The sequence below is a fragment of the Danio rerio genome, chromosome 14 (assembly GCF_052040795.2).
Source record: "Danio rerio strain M-AB ecotype USA chromosome 14, GRCz13ab, whole genome shotgun sequence".
Taxonomy (NCBI): Eukaryota; Metazoa; Chordata; class Actinopteri; order Cypriniformes; family Danionidae; genus Danio; species Danio rerio.
This window is the reverse complement of record NC_141034.1, coordinates 28,052,294-28,075,965: the sequence shown is the minus strand read 5'-3', so window position 1 is coordinate 28,075,965 and position 23,672 is coordinate 28,052,294. Positions and strand designations below refer to the sequence as shown.

General features: G+C 34.8%; 2 protein-coding genes across 8 annotated transcripts in view; both read right to left on the bottom strand.

The window, feature by feature from the left end:
• kif3a (kinesin family member 3A) overlaps nucleotides 1–2,351 on the bottom strand; it is a 28,746-nt gene extending 26,395 nt beyond the window's left edge. The window contains exons 1-2 of the mRNA NM_001017604.2: nucleotides 2,208–2,351; nucleotides 563–845 (exon numbers count right to left, since the gene is read on the bottom strand). Of these exons, the coding sequence (NP_001017604.2) occupies nucleotides 563–845; nucleotides 2,208–2,213 (289 nt within the window). The 5' untranslated portion in view covers nucleotides 2,214–2,351. The remainder of the gene's footprint in view (nucleotides 1–562; nucleotides 846–2,207) is intronic.
• Nucleotides 2,352–3,120: 769 nt separating this feature from the next.
• Nucleotides 3,121–23,672, bottom strand: part of sh3rf2 (SH3 domain containing ring finger 2) — a 98,087-nt gene continuing 77,535 nt past the window's right edge. For all 7 annotated transcript variants that reach the window (XM_087281434.1, XM_087281432.1, XM_087281436.1 and 4 more), the window contains 6 exons: nucleotides 16,066–16,187; nucleotides 15,225–15,395; nucleotides 12,052–12,293; nucleotides 9,236–9,519; nucleotides 6,808–7,091; nucleotides 3,121–6,573 (listed from right to left, as the gene is read on the bottom strand). In XM_087281434.1, coding sequence (XP_087137560.1) covers nucleotides 6,393–6,573; nucleotides 6,808–7,091; nucleotides 9,236–9,519; nucleotides 12,052–12,293; nucleotides 15,225–15,395; nucleotides 16,066–16,187 — 1,284 coding nt within the window. In that variant the 3' untranslated portion in view covers nucleotides 3,121–6,392. The remainder of the gene's footprint in view (nucleotides 6,574–6,807; nucleotides 7,092–9,235; nucleotides 9,520–12,051; nucleotides 12,294–15,224; nucleotides 15,396–16,065; nucleotides 16,188–23,672) is intronic.

Here is a 23,672-nt window from a genome sequence, read left to right as displayed (position 1 = left end):
AAAGAGTAGCCCAACAATCGCTGAAGCCACAAAAATTAGAGGATCCATTAAATGACATAGCATATTTTCAGATCGGTGGCCGAAAATTTAGTACATCTCTTATATCAGCACACTTTTAGATTCCCATTGTTGAACATTTCTGCTGTGTGATTGGCTCTTAGATCAATATAGAGTAAAAAAGGTCAGAGTACATCATTACTGACAAAAACTTTAGAGCGGTTTGATATAATATCGTTTATCGGCCCAGCCTTACTTGACTTTGTGCACAATAAGTGAATGCACAAACAACAGAATGAGAAGTTTTTTTGATTAGCAGATATAAGAGGCCTCACATTTTTTACAGAGCAACATCAAATCTTTAAACCCCTTACAGTATATCGCTTGTGCAATTTTACTATTTCTTGTTAAATATCTGATTCTGCATTATAACTACAACTTAATTGAGACAAATAGCAAATGGCAAGACTTTCCTAAAAAAAAAGTTGTACAACATTTACAAAACATGTACCAAAACATTTGTTATCTGCAAGATCAGACAAACAGACAAAACGGTTTTACTTACCATTGTAACCCTCTAATACGGAGTCTATGATGGGCCGTGCTGTTAAATTATACACATCCAGCTGTTTACTGTCTGGGCCGAACACTGTGTCGAAGGTGAACGTCTTTGGAGGCTCACTGCTTATATCAAGTTTGTTCACAGTGATGGTTCCTCTGATCTCGTCCACAGTTACGGACTGCTTGTGTCCCATTATCTTCTCCTTCTCATTGAGTGGACGACATCTCACCACCACTTTCACATTATCACTCACCTCCAGCTTCTCTGGTTTGTCCAGCTTATTGCTCTGCAAAAAACACATGATCTGTTTGTCAGCAATATGTAAGCAGGCCATAAATAAAAATCCAAATTCATTCATTTTCTTTTCAGCTTAGTCCCTTTATAGTACTGATGTCGCCACAGCGGAATGAACCGCCAAATTATCTAGCACGTTTTTATGCAGGGGGTGCCCTTCCAGCCGCAACCCATCTCTGGGAAACATCCATACACACTCGAACAATTTAGCCTACCCAATTCACCTGTAGCGCATGTCTTTGGACTGTGGAGGAAACCTGACCACCCTGAGGAAACCCACGCGAACACAGGGAGAACATGCAAACTCCACACAGAAACGCCAACTGACCCAGCCGGAGCTCGAACCTTCTTGCTGTGAGGCAACAGCACTACCTACTGCGCCATCACGTCGCCTATATAGATTACTTATTTACGCTAAATGTTTCTCCCTAGCTGTGTGTAGAAGTTTGCTGCTGCCATAAAATTAAGTTTAAAAGTCTGTCTTTCTGAATAGTCAGAATTATGATTATGAAATATAATATTCACTTTATTTCTTTCTATTTTGTATGACAATTATGACGTTTTCTCCTGTTCACAAAAATAATGTAATGGAAGAATATGCTACAGCAAGTAAGTTTTTAAGTAAGTTTTAAGTAAGTCGTTAACCTTCATAATAAAAGTGTCAAATTAATATTTGAGTGTAATTTAGGATGACAAAATGTTATTTCATTTAAAGAAAATTAATTTAAATGTATCATTACAATTGATCATGCTCGTTGAAAGAAGAGATTTATAATTATTACATTTGTTGTAAGCATAGACTGTAACATATAAGCTATATGGGTTCTCTTGTACAATAAAGGTCACTGGCTGTTTGTGTATTAAATAGGTGATGTGGATTCAAAGCTGTTGCTAAGCAGCGGGTTAGACCGCCCGGCCTGCTAACAGCTAATTTAACAGACAACAAAAAAACACGTTCATTTTTTCACAGATAACACAGCTTGTGGGCTGTAGTAATCTTGCCTGAATCAATTTCAAATGAGTCTAAAAGTAAATCTGGCTCGTTGATAAATTTAAATATCGTTAAAGCCCACGAGCTTGCGGCGAAGCTAATAACTAACGTTAACGTTAGCAGGCTGCTAGCTTGAGGTGCACAAAACCTTTCTGGCCATTGGAAGAACAAAATCATCTCGTAACAATTAAACGCATCATAAAACGGAACAATAGTAGTAAAACGCAAGGCATAAAAGCCTGTCAAATAACAGTCTGTGAATATTTGCATGAAATTCCGGTTGCAAGCAAAGGAATGACGGGAAGGTGGGGCATAACAACACATATTATAATGATAAATGAAGATAAGAAATGACAGTCTTACCGGCATTATCAGACGCGGGTTTGTGAGCCTTTTTTGAGACCCAAATAAACGTTTTTTTGTGTGTTTGAAATGATAACCGATGAGCTCATTCGGGTGGATGATGTATTTTTCCAGCTCAAGCGCCCATCCCAACCTGCCCTCTGTAACTGGACATGCGCGGATATCCGCGATCCTGACTTCACCTCGGGATATACATATTTGTGTTTATCCACGTTTAACCTCTTTCATTTTTTCTTATTGAATTTAAGTCTCTCATTTCATATCTGATGCAGATAAAAAATGAATTTAATACGGCGCCCTTCTATTTATCCACGTACACCATTTGTGTTGTTTTGATGTTATTGATACGTTTTCCCTCTTAACATATATACATGTTAACAATTTGTTTTGTGATTTATTAAAGATATTGGTAGTTTAATGCTTTATCTTTTTCCCATCTATAAATTAGTTATTATTAATAGAGACATTCTTTCAAAAACATATACATGTTCACTAATAAAAAAAACGTAACAGGGTCTAACTTAAGCTTGTCCTCCTTCAAACAAATCCTACAAAACAAAGCATAAAATCATAAAAATCGATGATAAATTGCATCCTTGATCACTGTCAGCTTCTACTCCATCAAATGACGTCACCAAATGAGTATGAATGAATGGCACATTCCTCTACAGAACAATTCACAGGAATCAACCATCAGTCCATTTAAGATTTTTTTTTTTGATAAAATCCTTTTTTCCCCACTGTATTTATGTTATTATTTCAGAGACAAATGTTTCTGGTATGCCTCGTTAATATTAATCAGTGGATCAATGCACTAAAAAGAAATAATTTCCTCAGCGTGATTCTGTTGTATAGGCTTACACACACACACACACACACACATTAATGTTAATAAACAGAGTGGATTCTGAAATGTGTTTTGTTGCTTTTTATTAGTTTAGGTTTAGAGTAATAACTTTCCCAAAATTCCAAAATAAAAAATGAAATAAAATAGGAACTGAAAACAGGAAAGTTATAGAATACAGTTGTCAGGATATACTGTATTTGCTATGATGTTTCACACAACAAAACATTTCCACTTTTACTGTTTTGAGACATCAGGAATTTGTGCGTAAAAGACAATCTTATGTAAAGGCCCATTCACATCATGAACAATAACTGTTGTATTAAAGTGCAATAGTTGTCTGAATTGGATCAAAACATTGCACCACCAATGTTGTCCTAAAACTATACAACAACATTCTCTCAGGACAATTTTGAGAATCGACATGACTATAATGATAAAGACACAGTGGAATGATATTGGCCCGATCTCAAATGGCACACTTCATTTGTACTTGAAGTTTGCTATTGAATCCCATTTTCTCTGCAATGCCTTACCACAGGACATATTCTTTTTAAGATTTTTGTTGACACTGTGATTTCAACATTCTCAAAAAAGACAAGGACAGCCCCATAACTGGATGGCCGTTGTTTCAATGCACAGTGGTGGGGTGTTAAAAGAAAAATCTATACATTCCACTATGCTCTTTTTTTTTTAAACCACAACTGATTATGCTTAGTGTGTACAGCTAAATTTGGATCTTTTATTTTTGATTTAAGAGTGTCACCGTGTTAAACATTAGCAAAGTTTAACTTAGCTCAGTGTAAAAGGACAATTAACACTCGCACTGTGCACATGGATCGATTAAAGCCCAAATTATCTTTGATTTTAAATATACATGATGCTCCATTTACATTAAGCTGTGTACAAACTTAGTCGACAGAACAAAATGTACAGCTCACACAACAATTAGAAACATCTTTTAGCCACATGGTGTCAACACTGAGCCAGAATGTTGTTTCAAAGTCTAAAAAAAGAAAAAAAAAACATAACAAACTTCAAGATGTCAAAAAGATGAAAAGTAAAGATGCTAAGGGATTATATAGATCTGCACAGATCTTTTTTTAAAATCCATATTGTATAAATTGTAACTTCTGAAGAGAGAATATGAAAACACTGGATGGATACGTTTTTAACTTATTAAAAATTGTACCTAGAAACGCTGTGCTTTTGACTGCACATATAAACTACTTTGAGTAAGGGGTGTGGCTTGAACATACAAACTACTACTTAAGTAGGGGGCGGGGATTTCTTTTTGCACATTATTCCCTCATGGCAAAGTAACGGTTAGAGGTGCGTGGTTAAGAATATTGTGGCTGAAGCCATCAAACTGACGTCAACAGAGAAGGATTGCCACTCCAAATGCAGAAATAAATGCTCAGACTTTGATTCAAGATTACATAAACATTTTTTTTTTCAGTGGATTATCTTGCATGGATTAATTGATCACCTAAAGAATAACAATGTGCGCTAGCAACATAAACATTGTACATTCTGATTTCACATGAACTTTAAGCTCTGAAAATGCAGACTCAGATGAAGACCACAAGGGTTTAAAGTACCATTTGGGACTTTTGTTAGAGCTAATAATTGCTGAAAAACATTAAAGGGCTAGTTCAACCAAAACAAAAAATTTACTCACTATTTACTCACAATCAAGGGGTTCCAAACCTTATCAGTTTTTTTTTTTCAGTTGGGAGCTGTAACCACTGACATCCATAATAAGAAAAGCAAATACTATGGATGTCAATGTTTACTGTTCAACAACAACAAAAAACAGGGGTCTGTTCTTCGTATCTTGCTTACACGATCTAATACAATTTTTCAGATCCTGGATCTTTTAATTTTGATAACTGATCTCTGGCTAATTTGGTTCTTCAAACAAAGCTGCTGGCTTTACACTTTCATGTGCCAAGAGTATTCAGCAATTTATTTAGTTTTTCATTTAGAGCAGATTTTCTTTATTATAGTAGCCTAGGTCTAATCAATTTTCTTAATCGGCGTAAGGAATAACTGGCTGTTTAACTTAATTTTGCGTCAAAAATGCATTTTGAAATCAGTATCAAAACACCCCCATATTAGCTGTCAAAACAATGAATGCATAAATTATCATTCTTTTAAAAAAGCTGTAGAATATTATGCATGTCTACATCATACACAAGTTGTACTAAAGCCGGTAGACAAAATTGTATGTGTTTGAGTCTAAAAAGTCTATTATAATGTTTTCTTTGAACCTGTTGGGGAGAACCACCCTATGACATTTTTTATTATTTTGTAGTGCAGATTGCACAAGTTTTATTTATATACATTTTTTTAACTTTACACAATTTTTTTAAACTATTTATTATTTTCCCAAGTGTATACAACTACTACTGTGAGAAAATATCAGCATTCGGTACATACTTTTAGTATTACCTTTGCTTGAAATGAGTCGATCTAATCCTGTTCATATGAAATAAGCCTGCTCCTGAGCAGGTTTGTGCTACCAGACCTGTTGCTACCCCCACCCCAACACTAAACCCAACAGTTATAGTAATGTAAAAATAGTAGTTGTACGGAGCATTATTTATGCTATTAAATTACCCAATAAATTTTATTTTTCAACGCCTACCCCCACCCCAACCCTAAACCCAATCGTCACTGTAATGTAAAAATATGAATTATTGTTGTACAGTGTCATAAAAAATGTTGCTATATTTATGTGCATATCACATCTAGACTTTACCATCCTGGATCGTGTCAAATCATCAATAACTAAATCCAGCTAACTGAGTAATCTACGTACAAAGAACAGACCCCAGGTTTGTGAGTAAATGATGTCAGACTTTTTCAGTTTGGGGTAAACTTTTTTTGACAGCCAGTCAGAATCAGTCTTATTTTAAAGACCTCAAACAGCATTCATTTTGAATAAATAGAACCAGATTGTATATGATATTGATGTGAATGCAAAAATATTAATACATTACCTTTACAGTTATCATTCTTGATATGAACAGGCCTTAAGTCATCACTCATCCTCCATTTACCCAACAGTCATAGCTATTCATAATTTCCCAAAACTTTCCCCACCCTCACCCTATCCAAAAGTGCAAACAGTGACACAACATAAAGGCACATTTATCTGTCTGAATCGACCGATTATGAAGGAAAAAATGACAAGTTTTTGTGCAAGGTGGGTGTGGATGACCTGTCATACCCTACAAGATATTGCTTTTGGTTTATTACACAAGAGGTTATGAGAGTGTGACCCTAAACACAGCACTGGTCAAAGGGCAAGCACACAACAGCAGAAACTGTGGCACTCAAAGGATTTTGTCTAGCAGTTCCAGAACGCTGCTTTGGAAAAGGCCTGTTTTTCCACTGATCTCCTGCGTCACCAGAACTCTTCCGTCTGCTCGAGGCCTCTGAACCAGGACCATTTCTCCTTCAGTGAGCGTGAGCTCTGCATCTGTTTTGGCGTTGTATCCCTTAATTACCCTACATCTGGAAAAAAAAAGCATTAGGCAGTCAGGATGCACTATATTTATAATGCCAGTAAGTTCTAGATCATGGCTCAGTTTCCCTTTCAGATTATGACAGGAAATGTTTTCGTTAAAAAGCAGTTTAAGTGCTTTATCTCAATAAATCTGCCAATTTTCAGATAGGTTTCTAGGTAAATTTCCACAGACTATCTACTAGATCAGATAACACAATACTTCCTCTTAAAGACATACGCACCTACTGGAGCCGGATTGGTTGTTGATCAGTACTGGCTTCATATTTAGCGCGAGGGAGTCCATAGCAGCATGATCTTGGCCTGTGCTCTTTCTGGCTGGAGGGGTTTTTGTGTCTTTGAGGACTAATGTATGTCCATCTCGACCCAGTATGGCCGAGGGATTCCAGTGGTCCAGAGTTGAAAAGCCAGGCTGAGAACTAGAGCTTAATCCTGCAGTGGAAGTGGACGGCGTTTTTGGTGCTGTCTGAGGAGTGTCATGAGCCAGGAACCGCACTGACTTCACTGGCTGAAAGAACAGCAGAATACAACAATTCAGTAAAAGCATGCAGACGTTCGTTCGTTCGTTCATTCATTCATTTCCCTTTGGCTTAGCCCCTTTATTTACCAGTGGTTGCCACAGTTGAATGAACCACCAGCTTATCCAGTATATGTTTTATGCAACAGATGCCCTTCCAGCTGCAACCCAGTACTGGGAAACACCCATACACACTCGCATTCACACACATACACTACGGACAATTTAGTTTATTCAATTCACCTCTGTTGCATGTCTTTGGACTTTGATATCAGAGCACTCTGAGGAAACCCACACGAACACAGGGAGAACATGCAAACTCCACAGAGATACGCCAACTGACCCAGCCGGGGCTCGAACTGGCGGCCTTCTTAATGGAGATGCTATTCATTTGAATATTTGAGAGTAAGGAATTTGATGGTGGGGCAGTTGTGGCCTAAAGGGCTAGGGAGTTGAACTTTCAGCTGAAAGGCTGCAGGTTTGATTCCTGGTCCCAGTAGGTGGAGTGAATAAACTGCAGTCTCTCCCTCTTCGTTACCCAGCTGAGGCACCTAACCCCTAATTGCTCCCCAGACAGTGGAAGCAATAGCTACCCACTGCTTCGAGTCTGTGTGTGTGTGTGTGTGTGTGCTCTCACTTCTCACTTGTGTGTGTGCACTTGGATGGGTCAAAATCAGAAGACCAATTTTGAGTATGGTTAACCATACTTGACAATATTCATCTCACCTCATTTCACTTCAGGTATTGCAGTGTAAGGATGTAGTGCTGCATAGTAGTAAATCTGATTTTTATAAATAAGCTGATTAATATGACACAGGCCCGTAGCCAGCCCGTTCGCCTCATTTTCAATTTAATTAGAAGGTTTAAATACTGCATGTTAATGACATTTCAAGTACTATTTTTGTAGCAAAAAAAGCTTGTCAGATGGTCATCATAACCGCACTTTTTAATCTACCAAAAGCATTTCCGAAAGGTTTAGAATAGAGAAAAACAATACTTGTTTTTAAAATACAAAAATAAGAATCTGTTAAAGTTTTAAATTTATTAGGCAAATAACACTGGCCAGCACATTCAATTTTCCTTAGTTATAATTTGTGATGCCAAATTCGGCATGGTGTGACCTTTAGAACAGGAACACAAGATTCTTAAAGTCTTAAAGCCTTTTTTGATGGGTTATTTTCAGAATTTATTATGGAATAACAGTCAAAATAGGACAAAGAGCTTATCTATGGGACAAATTCTGGACCTTTTTAGTGAGGGGTGGATCTTTCGAACTACCCAAACCCCCCTGTGACCAAAACACAACCAGATTACTAAAACACTAATATCAAAATGGAATAATGTGTGTGTGTTTTCTGCCTCCTGTTTTGCAATTTGATGGATTGAGTTATCTGATGTGTGGTTCTGTGGTTTTTTTTTTTTTTGGTTTTTTGCTGCTGCTTTGTTTTTGTCATTTTTATTAGTTTTTTCTTTTTAACATGCCAATTAAGTTATATAATATATAATGTAAATTTAAATATATATAATGTAAATTTAAACAAGCTAAAATTAACATTACACATTAGTTAATCATAATAGACATGTTTAAATGAAAAAAAAATGACAAAAACACACAGATGATAATAAAATGAAAATGGAAAATCGAAAAACAAAAATGAATTCAAACTTTTTACTCGAATAGTTTTTTTTTATAAAATAAAATAATGGGCTATTTTTCATACTGATTATCTGAAATGATGTTTTATCTGATAATTGTACAATTAATTTATTCTTTCTTTATTATTCTCCTTATTATAATATTTTTATTTTTGTTAATTTTGTTCTTAAAGGGATAGTTCACCCCTCATCCTTCACTCACCCTTTACTTGTCACACACCTGTTTAAAAACCCATACTGGTTAAAAATCAGTAATCATTAACTTCCATGGTACGGTAGTTGTTTTCCTACTATTGAAGTCAATGGTTACCTGTTCTACAAAATATTATCAAAAAAAAGAGACACAAAGGTTTGACTTGAGTGTGTGTAATTTAAAAGTAAATTTATATTTGAGGGTAAACTATCTCTTTATGCATAAAAAAAACATTTAACTTTACTATTTAAGTCATCTACCTTTATTGCTAAAAGTGTTTTTTTACCTTCTCTGCATTGTTCTTGTAAGCATCTGGTTTAACCAGAATAGACTGCCGAGTTGTGGTGGTCTCCTTCTGGCCAGGGTTGATGATGGGTTGATAAGCACCAGCAGAGGGAGATGTTGTTTCATAAGCCCAATGCTGTGCCTTCATGGGGTTGGAGAATAAACCATTTCTCTTTTTAGGAAGAACAGGTGAGCGACCGAAAGTGTAGATCTGCCCCAAGTCCTGAGGTGGAGGCTGCAGGCTTAGGATAGAGTTTGAGTTGTAGCTTCCATGGTGAGGCAGTCCTAAATAAAAGGCCAAGCAGAAGTTAATTAGTGAATCGCATTGAGCAAAAAAAAAAAAAAAACCCTGCTGCAAAAGACAAACTACCCACGCAAATTCTTTCTGACGACAAAAAATACTTAAAATTAGTATTGTAATATATCATCAAATTTTGTCATTTTTTAAAAATTATACAGAAAATGAAATGAAAATGTATTATGTAAAACAGCACAGATCCAGTTACAATCAATTTTTGAGTAATTAGGCTTTTTGTTGCTTGTTGAGATTTTTGATCAGCAAGGCATTTACTTAATGAAAATGAAAAAAAAAAAGGAATTAAGTACCACTAATTTATTATATGACAAAATGTAATTTCATCCTGTTAAGACAAATCAGAATTTTATTCATTACTTCACTCTTCAAAGCGACATGAACCGTCATGAATATGTTGATTTGTTGCTTGTCAATGCATCCTTGCTGAATAAATAATAATTAAAAACTAAAAGTTATCATAAACGATCTCATTTGCTAATATTAAAATGTAACATTTGTGTCCACCAACAATGAGGAAATAGCGTTTTGCTGTATTTAATATTGTGTTTGCCTATATTGTAACTTAAGCTTGAGATGACATTGTAATATTGCATATTGTAGTAATCTGTTTGTAATGTATGTTCAGATTGAAACAATTAAAAAAAAACTGAATTTGCAATATTTAATAATCATTGTTAATGTTAGCAAGGAAAAATACAAATTTTCATTGCTTTATTATTTGTATCATATAATTAAAGTTTTAGTAATATATTAGTAAATGTACAATTACATATAACCTAAATTAACTGTTATTCTAATAAATACTGTAATAACATTTGATGTTTTTAAAGCTTGCTAACAAATTTAGGTAATTCTTTATGAATGTTAACACTAAGCTTTATAGAGAAAGTGCATTATGTGTTAGCACTAAAATATTAATCAACTGTTGAGAAATATTTATTGAGCAGCAAATCAGATTAGAATGCCTTCAGAAGGATCATGTAACACTGAATAAAGCAGTGATGATGCTAAAAATGCAGCACTTTAAAATCAATATAAGTAAGTGGTTCATTCCACTGTGGCGACACCTGATTTATAAAGGGACTAAGCCGAAAAGAAAATGAATGAATAAAAAGAAATATATTACAACATATAACACTATATTACAACTATTTTCCATCAATAAAACAGCCTCATTGAGCATAAAATAATCATAATTATAGCTTAAACTTTTGACAGACACAGACTTAAAAAGCTAAAATGTGCAAAAGCAATTACAAGTGTGATTTTAGAGCAGTTGCAGTGGCTACATTTAGGCCCCGTTTACACTAGTGCGTTTTAGTTTTAAAACGGCGTTGTAGAATGAAAACGATCCGCGTCCACACTCGCGTTTTACCCAGCGTTTCTGAACTGCTCTCCGTCCACACCAAAACGCTGAAAACGCACATCACGTGACCACACACACACTCTCGGCAAGCACTCCAGCATTTCTACCCAGATGAGAGCTCTGCTTGTCGGACTGCTCATCACGCATCTCCCGCGTGATCTAATCTGACTATATTTGCTAAACGTGATATTTCATTCATGTTGTTGTCTTTATCTAACGACATAGGCCAATTTCCTGACTTTGGTCATTGGAATCTATTAAGTTACTTGTTCACGGGTAACATGTTTTGGTTAAGCGCAAAGATAAGTTAATGATTAATCCAGGTACATTGACTGATCGCTTGCCTTTATTTCCTACAATGTATAAACTTATTGTATGTTATACTTTTATAATTAGCGATTATTAAAACTGATATTCAGCAAAAGAGAGGGTGCGTTTCGTATTTTCACTGAAATTGAAAGGAGGCAGTTGTCATAGGCTCCGTTTTGTTATAAATATCCACACAGTGAAGATGACGCTCATATATGCAGCACGACGCCTCAACATTTCTGCTGTCTGTTAAGTTGCTAATATTAAAAAGAAAATAGGCAGTTCCTTAAATCATGTTTACATTTTAATGTTGAGAAAGTGAAACAACGTAGCCAAGGTGATGTGAATGAAGTTATAAAGTACACTGTTCCCTTTGAAGATTTACCCGTGTCCTCGGTATGTTTTCCATATCAAACTGATGTGATATGTGATATTCTCCCTATGAGAAGGGGGAGACTGCAGCCTTGATCAAACTTGCGAAGTCTGAACTTACAAGAAGAGGATGCGAGACTGAACTGTGTGTGGGCTACTTAATATTGAGGAAAAGCCCCAATCAGATAGGCGAACGTTTGCAGCCCCGCCTCCGTTTTCAGATGTCTCCGTCTTTCCCCATCCACACTGAGACGGAGCAGCAGCGTTTCAGAATGAAAACGGCCTCTCCAGCGTTTTCAAAAAGCTCCGTTTTCGGCGCTCGAGAACTCCGGCGTAGTGTGGACGGATGGCGTAACCGTAGCAAAACTTATGCGTTTTCAAACTAAAACGCATTAGTGTAAACGGGGCCTTAGACTTCTGTGGTCAAATCATGCTAGGGCATGTTCTCTCTCACCCCTATGTGTGGCATGAAAGGAGCGTCTCACTGAGCTCCAGCCCTGCTTTCCGCCCAGCTGTGCTGCTCTTCCTGGACCGGCAGATGACGTCACAGGCATTGTAGCTGAAGGGCTGTCAGTGTTTACCCTGTCGAGGGCCAGAACAACAGCCTGCGGCTTGTGTGAGGCGTGGCGCTTTGTTGACACTGCACTTGAATTAGGAATGGCAGGTTTGCTTTGTTCGAGAAACCTTGCTGATGTTCTGTGGGAAAGTCAGTACATTACTTTCTAAAATACTCCAATGAATCATTGCCCGCACGGGCTCATTGGAAATTCATGCTTCAGCTTACATATTTGTGAAACCACAAAAACCTACTTCAGCATACCGTCACCTTGGAATTATAAGGTTCTGTCTGCGTTCTGAATGATTTTGAGATATTGAGCTTCAAAGTTTTTGCATTTCATAGTAAACAGTATGTGTATAACATTTGTTTTTTAAATAAAAAGTCTTAAAATGTAAACCACTTATACAAAAACATTCCATAATGTAAATAAGTTGTCAATTAATAAGAATATGTCAATAACTCAATTTTGACAAAAATGTCAGGTGGAACCTTTCAATTCTAAGGTGACAATATGTTTGACTGCAGTTTCCATTCATAACAAACGCTGTGGGGCAGTATGATGCCAACAACTTTTGTTATTATCAATGATTAAAATAATACTTTTATGCATTTCTTTGCACAACAAATGAATACCACAAAACAACTGAACGATGTCTATGAATTATAATCAAAATGGAATCTAAATTATTTGTATGACAAGGAGACGTGCATTTCCAATGAGCCTGGGCTGAACATTGCACTCTGCTGTTCTTTTTAAAATACATCTATACATCAAGAAGCTCATTTGAAGAGTACATATCTACATTTTCTAACATTGTGTGTGACATATTAAACTGTAATATAAAGAAGAAAAGAAATTAGTATTGTTAGTTACACGTGAAGGCCACTTTATTAGGTACACCTGCTCAACTGCTTGCTAAAACAAAGATCTAATCAGTCAATATTATGGCTGAAACCCATGTAGGGGTCTATTTACACCTGCTCACTTCATGTCTTTTCTCTAATAGATCTAGATCTATGTGCCCTCCAGAAACTTGCGTTCTGTGAATGAACGTCGCCTCGAGGTTCCATCCCAAAGAGGGAAGAAATCATTTTCCCGAACGCTCGCGTTCAATCTGCCCAGTTAGTGGAATGAACTCCGTAACTGCATCAGAATGGCGGAGTCACTCGCTGTTTTCAAGAAACGACTAAAAACTCAACTATTAAGTCTCCACTTCACTTGCTAATCTGCAATTGCCTCTCTGGATATACCACTAACTGTACTCAAAAAATAAATAAATAAATAAAAAATGTACTGATGCTTTCCTTCTTAGACTTTACAGACCTGAAACTTGCCTATAGCACTTATTCATTGTTGCTCTTATAGTTGTGTAAATTGCTTCCTTGTCCTCATTTGTAAGTCGCTTTGGATAAAAGCGTCTGCTAAATGACTAAATGTAAATGTAATAGTTCTCTGATCTTTGAAAATGGTTCTTTTTACAATTGGCCACAAAAAATGGTTTTCAGATAAATGGATGTTAATCTGATCTTCAATTCTCACACACTATGCAAATGTACTCACAGATTTGCCACATTTTATTTAGCTATTGTTATTGTGAGCTCCTGTGACTTATTTTAATTGCAGCAGTTTGGCTTTTTTCCAAGCAATTTTTGAAATGGCTGCTGCATGTGTTTAAAATATCTGCAACATACCGGTCTAAACTGCATTAAGGAAAACAGGTCAGTCAAATTTAAGATGTTAAGAAACACTTTCACATTTATCGGTATTCAGCAAAGAACAATATTGAAAAAAGCAAATATAGACTAAGTATCTATCAACACTCTTCCAAAAAAAATAATAATAATAATAAACATTAGGCCTTTCTAAATGAAAGAAACTTGTTAACTCTTTTTTTTCTATGTAGGTGTGTGATGCATCAGTTGTTAAAGCTGCCATGTGATATTAATTTAACATTCTAATTATTTCTAATTATTCTTATTGGTTAAAAGTTAATGACCACTCAAAAATACAATGAAGCAAAAAATAAAATGAAACTAACATCCTAAGCTGTCATCTGTTTAATCTGTGTACATTGCATTATTTCGCTTATATCTGACTATGCCATATAGCCTATAACACACTCACGTTTATTGTTTTTACAGTTTGGGAGAAGTTACATTTTGATGTTGTCTTATATTCCAATCAAATGCATTACAAGGGGCATTTAAACCTGGTATTTTCAAGACAGCAGATCTGTCAAATTGAGAAAAAGTGACCAGGCATGTCTGTGCGTTTCAGAAACTGCTGATCTACAGGGATTTTCATGCACAATCATTTCTAGGGTTGATGAAGAATTGTTAAAAACAGAACATTTTCAGGGAGAAACTGTTCTTTGGGTGAAAATGTCTTTTTGATGCAAGAAGAAGAGAATGACAAGACTATATCGGCTACAGTAATGGAAATGTAACGGTAACTCGAATAATCACTTGCAACAACCAAGATCTGCAAAAGAGCATAGGTAAACACACAACCCTTGCAGCAGATAAGCTACAGCAGCACACCAGTGACAAAAACGAGGCTACAAATCACCAAAACTGGACAACAGAACATTACAAAAAAAAGGTTGCCTGGTTCGATGAGTCTCATAAACAATCTGAAAGCAATTCAGGCTCTTATACAGACCAGGAATCTTTTAAACAGCAAACCAGCCTGACTATTTTTACTGACCATGTCCATCCCTTTATGACCACAGTGAAACAATATTGTGAGGATTACCTCCCGTGGGATACGTGGCATTTCACAAAGATTACATTTTCTGAAACTGTTTTCTTGTTCACTATACTCAAATTCAGATTCACATCCATGAAAAATCCAGCTAGAAAAATCTCCAGGAATTGTTGTAATGCTCTCATGCCAATATGAACCAAACTCTTTGAGAAACGTTAACCTTTTTGTAATCTTTGGCAGCAAGAATCAATGTAGTTCAGCTCCAGTTCGGTACTAGCAGGCTGTATCTAATAAAGTGGCTAGTAAGTGTCTACTGTACTTTGTGTAGCCTGTCTATGCTATTAAGTGAACATCTGCTCACCTGAGCACTGGTGTAACATAGTTGGTAGGCAGGATTCCTACTTTGCCAGTTTTGAGAGACAGTCCGCGCAGCCAGCCCTCGCTGAATTTCCCATAAACCCCCACCATTTCACCTTTCCTCAGTTCCAGCTCTTCAGAGCGATAAGGTGTGTAGGAATACAGCGCCGCACACCTAAACAGACACACATTTCATCAAGTCACAGCACTTCTGCAGGAATAAATTAAAAACTATGTGGAAAAATGTAAGACTATGAATGAAATCTCAAACTTAAACAGGGCTAAGTGCTAAGGATTTTTAAGTTATTTATAAGCTACATACCTTAAATAATGCGTCAAAAAAAGCAAGTTGTATACACGTTTTCCAATATACGGTCATTTTTGTTTAAAAAAAATTGCCAAGCTTTAAAAATATAATAAACTAACTGTACACCAGTCCATGTCCCCGTGTTTTATGATCAATAAATGTTATTGAAAGGAAGATAATTAAGAGATTTATTCAGATGGATTGCTTGTGATAAGATGGGTGTCAGCCTAATTAAGTAGCTTTACATGGACATAGAAAATTAAAACTAGTTTAAAATGATTTAAGACCTACAATGCAATATTTCAGTAAATGCAAGACTTTTTAAAACCCCATTGACACCCTAAGTCAAAAAAAAAAAACTGGTTATAATAATAGATTATTTAAACGTGATGAAATTGTAAAATCCAAAGAAGTCAATTTCTATACATATTGGCAAAAAAAAATGTGTACAGTGCACAAAATAAAACAATTTTCACTTTAATTCATGAAAATATTTTCAGTGTTCTGCAAAGAAAAATGACGTTTTAAAGAGACTTACACACTGATGGAGAGCTGCTGAGTTGCAGACATCTTGCTCTCTGAGGGCATGGGCGAGGCCTGAGGGTTAATCAGTGCCATGGTGATGGCCGGCGGACTTTCACCGTTCATTGTTCTGTGTCTCTGTAAAAGTCAGAAGAAACTAACTGCAAATTTCCTGATAACAATATAATCTCTTCAAAACTGTTTGATAATAATAGGAATATGCACACTGAGCTTCAAAGCTTTATGTTTATTTATTAATCCTTGCAGTCCGGCATTCTAAACAAACAATGTTACAAAAAGAGAGATGCCAGGATCTTTTAAGATTGCTGTAAATTAGTTTTTTTAGAAGCAGTGATACCAGACATAAACAGTTTTTTCTCAACTAATGTAAACTTATAAAAAGAATCATCCTTTAACTACATAAAACAAAATCAAGATCAAATAGCAACTATGTGAGTATATGGAGTACAATAAATTTTGAGTGCGGTCTTAAAATGCTTAAGAATTTGCAGTTTTTTTTGTTTTGTTTTTTGCAGGTAAGGCAGATGTTCCCAATCAGGACAGTAAGCCAACAAGTAGAGTTCTCTGTTCCATACAGTTAATTTCTTCAGTAATTTGTATGAACATTCAAGTAGCTGCTTATATATCGTTATGTTTACACTCGTTAACATCTTTTAACAAATGCATAACTAAAATGTCTAGCTATAATTAAATGTTTGTTTTTACATTAAATAATAATTCACAAAAAAAGAAACAAGACTAGACAAAACAAGACAAAAAAACAAACCAAACCCCAAGACAAAATAAGTTTATATTATATAAAACTAAATACTAAATTATATTAGACAAAAACAAATGAGAGAAATAAAGTAAAATAAAAAAAAACACAAGGCAAGAGACTAAAACAACCAAAACAAAATGAAAGACAAAAACAAAAAAGACTTGAAAAAAAAACCCTGAAAATAAAGCAAAACAAAAAGGGAAAAAAGGACTAAACAACAAAACACTGACAAAAATATGATCCACTTATTACCATGTATTTAACATGTACTAACATTCAGACTAATCATTTCACTTTCAGTTTTTATATTGTTTTATAGTTTAATTATACATCAAATATACTTGCGGTGGTAGCCAAATTGAAAAATACCATTTACCCACACATCACATAAATAGCTAACTATGTGACAAACAAAACATAATTTAATTTTTAACAGTAGGTGTATTTATTATGACACTGTTATACACTGTTTATTTTCAATGGGTTAAAGTAAAAAAAGACTGTTAAAAAAGTCTTTCTTTTATGCTATTCAGGACCCAAGTGCACCCACTGAGAGATAAAATCTGCTTCTCTGTCTTTCAAGTTCAAAGCATTGAACTTGAACGCCAAAGTATTTTATATATGTATTTAAAATGTAATGTATGTAATATACTGACATCATTAAATTAATATACAGCAGATAAGAAATATATGACAGAAAAAGGAATAAAACAGACAATATCTTTAAAAATATAATTACAAAATTAAAATGTGTAGCTTATTCAGACCCTCTTTTGCAAGATTTTTTTATTTGTGATTTTTTTGTGATAAAAATTACTTTGTGATTTTGTGGAGGTAATTCCTATAAATTTTAAACTCCCATTATCAACATTATTGTAAGCTCCTTGTTTTTTTAGTCTATTCCATTGCTCCGTTTGTTAGATGTTTGCTCCCAATTTCTTTTGCACACTGAAGCACGCACCAAACGCCTAATTTATGCCACAGAATGTTTAATCCCTTCTTTGCATTGACTCCACATGTAAATTACTTGCGCTTCATCTGCGTCTGCTAACTGTGCAGGCTGCAAAACAATTCTGCCCTAACATGTAAAGTAATTATTGTGAGGGCGCAAGTGAGACGTCATTTTTCGAGAGACACTCAAATACATCAATGTCATTTAAAACAATTAACTGCAAACTGAAAAAATATATAATTTGATTATATGGTTTGAAATTGGATGTTTTATGAGAGTATTTACATTTTTTTACGATTATTTTGTGTTTAAATTAGGAATTTAGCAAAATCACGAAAAATGCAACTTTTTGTTGAGTTTGCACTGAATTCAGCAATCGCAAAATTGCAAAAAACTACCAGGTCTGATTATTTGAATAAGGCAAATGCATTGATTAATCATAAATAATAATTAACATATTTTGCAGCCAGTTTTCAGAGTCGTTTAGATTAAATAATTAATTTTTTTTAATGTTTCTCTCGTGAATCTCTCGTGCATTCATCTGTGTAGCTAAGTCAAAGTAGACTTAAGTAAAAAGGTCATGCAAAAATGCAAACAATTAATGAACGGCAGCTTTAGAAAGCGAATTTAGAAGCCGAATCCCGGACATTTTCAGAGATTTAGAAACCCCGCGCAAATGAATTCAAGTCCCAAAACAGTGGGTTCCTCTGCGGGTCTTCAGAGCACGCGAGACTGTCTGTGGAAGTGTTGACAGGTGTCGTGCAAACAGAACAACACGAGTAAACAAGAGAACATTTTCCTCTACTTAATTGATCGCGAATATTTGGTTATCTTTGTATATCTTTGGTATACAAACAAAAAGTGTAAAAAGGATGATTATAATAGTAAAAAAAAAAATGTGTCACTAAATATACTTGGACGGCAGTTAATATACCTGGGCGGCCTGTCCAAGTAAAGTCTATGAGTAGGGAGCACTGTACATTATAATAACACTTGCATGTGATTACATCTATGATTAATTTCTTTAAATAGATTTATAATTACACTGTTGACAGTAACCCTACCCCTTAACCTACCGATACCACTAAACAATTGCATTTCCTCTTCAAAGTAAACAGTAGGTACTTCCTTTGCTATACAGTGGGACCGCATACTATAAAGTGGGACCCAAAAACAAAATGAAACACAAACACAGCTAATAAAAATATATATGCTATATATTATATAACACAGTTACCCCAAAAAGCAAATAATTTGCAATTGGTATCAATTCTGTACAACTGAACAGAAATCCTAAGCTTCTCCTGCCATTTGACATTTGAAGCTAAACTGTATAATGAAGCAGTAAGTTTAATTCAAATGATTTTGTATAGTTCTCTTACAGTACATAACAGCGAATGTACTTTACCATCTCTGACATCAGTATCGGAGCTGATTCAGGCAAAAAAAACTGTCAGATGAAGAATTTTTCTTAACTTTGATAGCAAACAGTTGGCAGAGAGCTAAGTCTGGACAACTGAGTCATGAGTCTTTAAATAAATACGACATCCAGTCTAATATTAGTTCATTACAATAGCATGACGAAACAAGAGAGCGAACTGTGAAGTTTCTGTGACTTTGATAAGTTTCCACGCCTCTTTTAAACACTTACACCTACAGTATTTCTTATAATTATCTCAGAAAGAGCAGGTGATTACAGCTTAGTTACATCAGCACTGCCACAGAAGACACAGAAGGCCCAGAGAGTTATATATTAACACGTTTTGTTCAAAGCCACACACACTAATGACAATTACAGCATAGGTGATTCATCCTTGTGAGGTGGCAACATAAAAAGTGCTGGAATCTTAGAAGTGTCACATAAATACAATAGATGTTTAATTTAGGTAATCCAGTTTGGTCACATTATATTAGATTGAAAAATGTGGTGTGGGATTCATTGGAAACCATTTTTACTTTGAAAAATCGATTTAATTAGATTGTTTTCTGTGTAAATAGACAGACTAGAAAAAGGTTTCCTTGTAAAAAAACTTCATTAACATTTTTTAAAAACTATAATTCAATTAATCTTATGTTTTTTATATATATTTTATATAATTATGAATAGGTTATTTATTTATATATAGTGCCCTGGGTCCAACATTTAACAAGGTGAAACTGCCTTTAAAAAAATCTAATAATAAGCGCACACACACACACACACACACACATATATATATATATATATATATATATATATATATATATATATTCCAATATTTATTTTAGGTTAAGAGCACTTTTTGTTAAGGTGGATTTAAAGGTAATAAAAGAATTAATAGAAAGACTGGAATAACTATTCCTTGTAAAACTACTTCCTTAACTAATCTTATTTTTTTTTTTAAATAGTGCCCTGGGTTCAACATTTCTCATATGAAATTTCTCATTTCTAATAATGAAATACATACATACCTGTACATGCTTACATACACTAATCGGCCACTTTATTAGGTATACCTTACTTGTACTGATTGAACCATGTTTGCCTTCAGAATTGCCTTAATCCTTCATGGCATAGATTCAATAAAGTACTGAAAATATTCCTCAGAGATTTTGGTCCATATTGACATGAGAGCATGACGCAGTTGCTGCAGATTTGTCGGCTGCACATCCATGATGCAAATCTCCGGTTCCACACATCTCAAAAGTGCTCCACTGGATTGAGATCTAGTGACTGTGAAGGCCATTTAAGTACTTTAAACTCATTGTTATGCTTAAGAATCTGGTCTGAGATTATTCGAGTTTTATGAGATGGTGAGTTATCCTGCAGGAAGTAGCCAGCAGGTCAGAGACAATTCTCAGGCTGTGACGTAGATGCGATGCTCAATTGGTACTAATGGGCCCAAAGTGTGTCAAGAAAATATCCCCACACCATTACACCACCACCACCAGCCTGAACTGGAGACAGGATGGATTCATGCTTCATGTTATTGACACCAAATTCTGACCCTAGCATCCAAATGTCGCAGCAGAAATCGATACTCAATTTTTGTAAGCCTCTGCGAATTGTAGCCTCAGTTTTCCATTCTTAGCTAACAGGAGTGGGACCTGGTGTGTTCTTCTGTTGCTGTAGCCCATCCGCCTCAAGGTTGGACATGTTGTGTCTTCAGATATGCTCTTTTGCATACCTTGGTTGTAACGAGTGGTTATTTGAGTTACTGTTACCTTTCTATCAGCTCGAACCAGTCTGGCCATTCTCCTCTGACATCAGCAAGGCATTTGCGCCCACAGAACTGCTACTCACTGGATATTTTTTTCTTTTTTGAAGTCATTCTCTGTAAATCCTAGATATGGTTGTGCCTGAAAATCCCAGTAGATCAGCAGTTTCTGAATTCAACCATGCCATCTTCAAAGTCACCTAAATCACCTTTCTTCCTTGTTCTGATGTTCAGTTTGAACTACAGCAGATTGCCTTGACCATGTCTACATGCCTAAATGCATTGAGTTGCTGTCATTTAATTGGCTAATCAAAAATTTACGTTAAGGAGCAGTTGGACAGGTGTACCTAATAAAGTGGCCAATACATACATACATACATACAGTACATACATACATACATACATACATACATACATACATACATACATACATACATACATACATACATACATACATACATACATACATACATACATACATACTGTTCATACATACATACTGTTCATACATGCATTTTTAAGGTGGAAATCACTGTTGGTTAAGAACAGTTTTTGTTAAGGTGGATTTAAAGGCAAGGTCAGCAGTTATTATTATGTAAGATTGTGTCAAATTTAAATTCTCACTGGTGACTGATTACTAGAATGTATGCTGCCTTTTTAAATATAAAATAAAATAAAATTGAGCTAAATAAAAAGGAATAGTCACAGTGATGCCAATGAAATAAATGTTAGTTCCAAATTTTAATGATCTACAGAAGATTGGTCCACCATTAGGACAATTCTGTCCAATGAAAAGTTTCTATAGATGTCTATAGATTATTGACAGAACTATCAATGGCAATTTAAAAATATGTAATTTTAAAGAGTGTACTTGATGAGAAAATTGCTCCGTTAAATGACCAAAAACAGAAGACCTAACTTCACACATAATATTGAATAGCTTGGTTTTATTATTTACAACTTTAACTTCAAAGTGGGACATTGGACAGCCGTTACCTGAACCTTAACCCTGCGGTACTGGGATTAATTTAAAGTAAGACCATAGATACTGTAGCTTGCCATATTTAAGAGTACCCCATCAAAAACTGTTACATTAAGAACAGATTTTATAAAACAGATACATTTCAAATCTCTCAGCATATTAAATAGCCTCTAATCATCTGTGAAACTGGATTCACTTTTATGCGAAGTTTCGTAAGGTTAAATCCATGTGATTTGAATTTTAAATTTAGCTGATTTTGCAGCTGGTTCAAGGAGGTCACAAATTCTCAGTGTTTATTCGCTTGAATTGATTTTAATAATGACTGATGTGTGGCCTGTGTTTCACACTTCATTCAATTGCCGACAATAGATCTTGCATTACAGTCCTGGCTAAACCATTGATGGTACAGCACATGTTTTAATTTATTTCATCTGTATGAAAAAAACAAAGATAGTTTACTCAAATGACATAAATTGTGAAATAGTGCCACCTACTACAGAAATGAACCGATGGCTGACTGGTAACTTAATAACTACTAAAAAGCATCTGCTATAACAGAAAAAAAGTGTTCCATTTAAAACTGCACTGAAATTAGGCATGGGTCGGTAAAAGATTCTGATGGTATGATATCCTTGGATAAAAATATCACGGTTTGACGTATTGTGATTACTGCTGTAAAATATACTCTTTTTAAATATCTGGGTTTTTTTTAACACAATCTATTTAACTTTGAGAAACTTTTAACATATTTTGGAACAGTAAACAAGTCAGGCTAAATAATTCTGATGACTTATCGACTTCTGCTGCCTCATTTGTTTCAAAAACAGTTTTTAATGACAATTTAAAAAGCATGTTTGGAGATATCTTTTCTGCTGGAGAAACTGTTGTTAAAAAACATAAATAAAACAATTTTACACATACTTTAAGAACAGTATAGCAAAAAAATTTGGGGGGGTTTAAAACCTTGACTTTTCCAAAACTGTGGTATATCTTGAAAACAGTTATCGTCTCATGCCTAACTGAAATACAAGCTTTTTTTTTTCTCTCTAAACATAATGAGGAAACTTTATGTTGTCAGATTACATTTAAAATGCTTTTAATTTCCAATTTAATCCAAAGCTTGGTGAACAATTTGAATAATATAATTTTTTTTTTTTACATTCAAAGAGAGGTGAGATCCACTTGAAGGACTGAAATAGTTTCAAAGATGGCCATAAAGTGAAATGCCTTATTTTAATAGGATACTTTATCTAAAAAGGAAAATTTCCTCAACATTTACTCCCACACAGTGGTTCTAAACTTTTAAATATTTCTCTCTTCTGTTGAACAAACATAACATATTCTGAAGAATGCTTTCAAAGAATGAGGGCATTGACATCTAAGAAAGCAATTTAGTATTGAAGTTTTTTTTTACTTTGTGTTCAACAGAAGAGAGACACCCAGTTGAACAAGTGGAGGATGAGTAAATGACGACAAAATTGTCATTTTTGGGTGCACTGTAAACCCTAATGCTGTAACTAATTAATCCAACTGAGTTCTATTACTTAAATAATTACAATTAGTTTATCCTATTAAGCTTGACGAGTATTAAGAACTTTTTCTTATTTTTTGAGTTTGTAAAAATAAAACCTTTCAAGTATGCTGAACAATTTTGCCGTTTTAATTTAGACAAAGTGTCTTTTTTAAAGTTTCATTAACTCAGAATATTTTA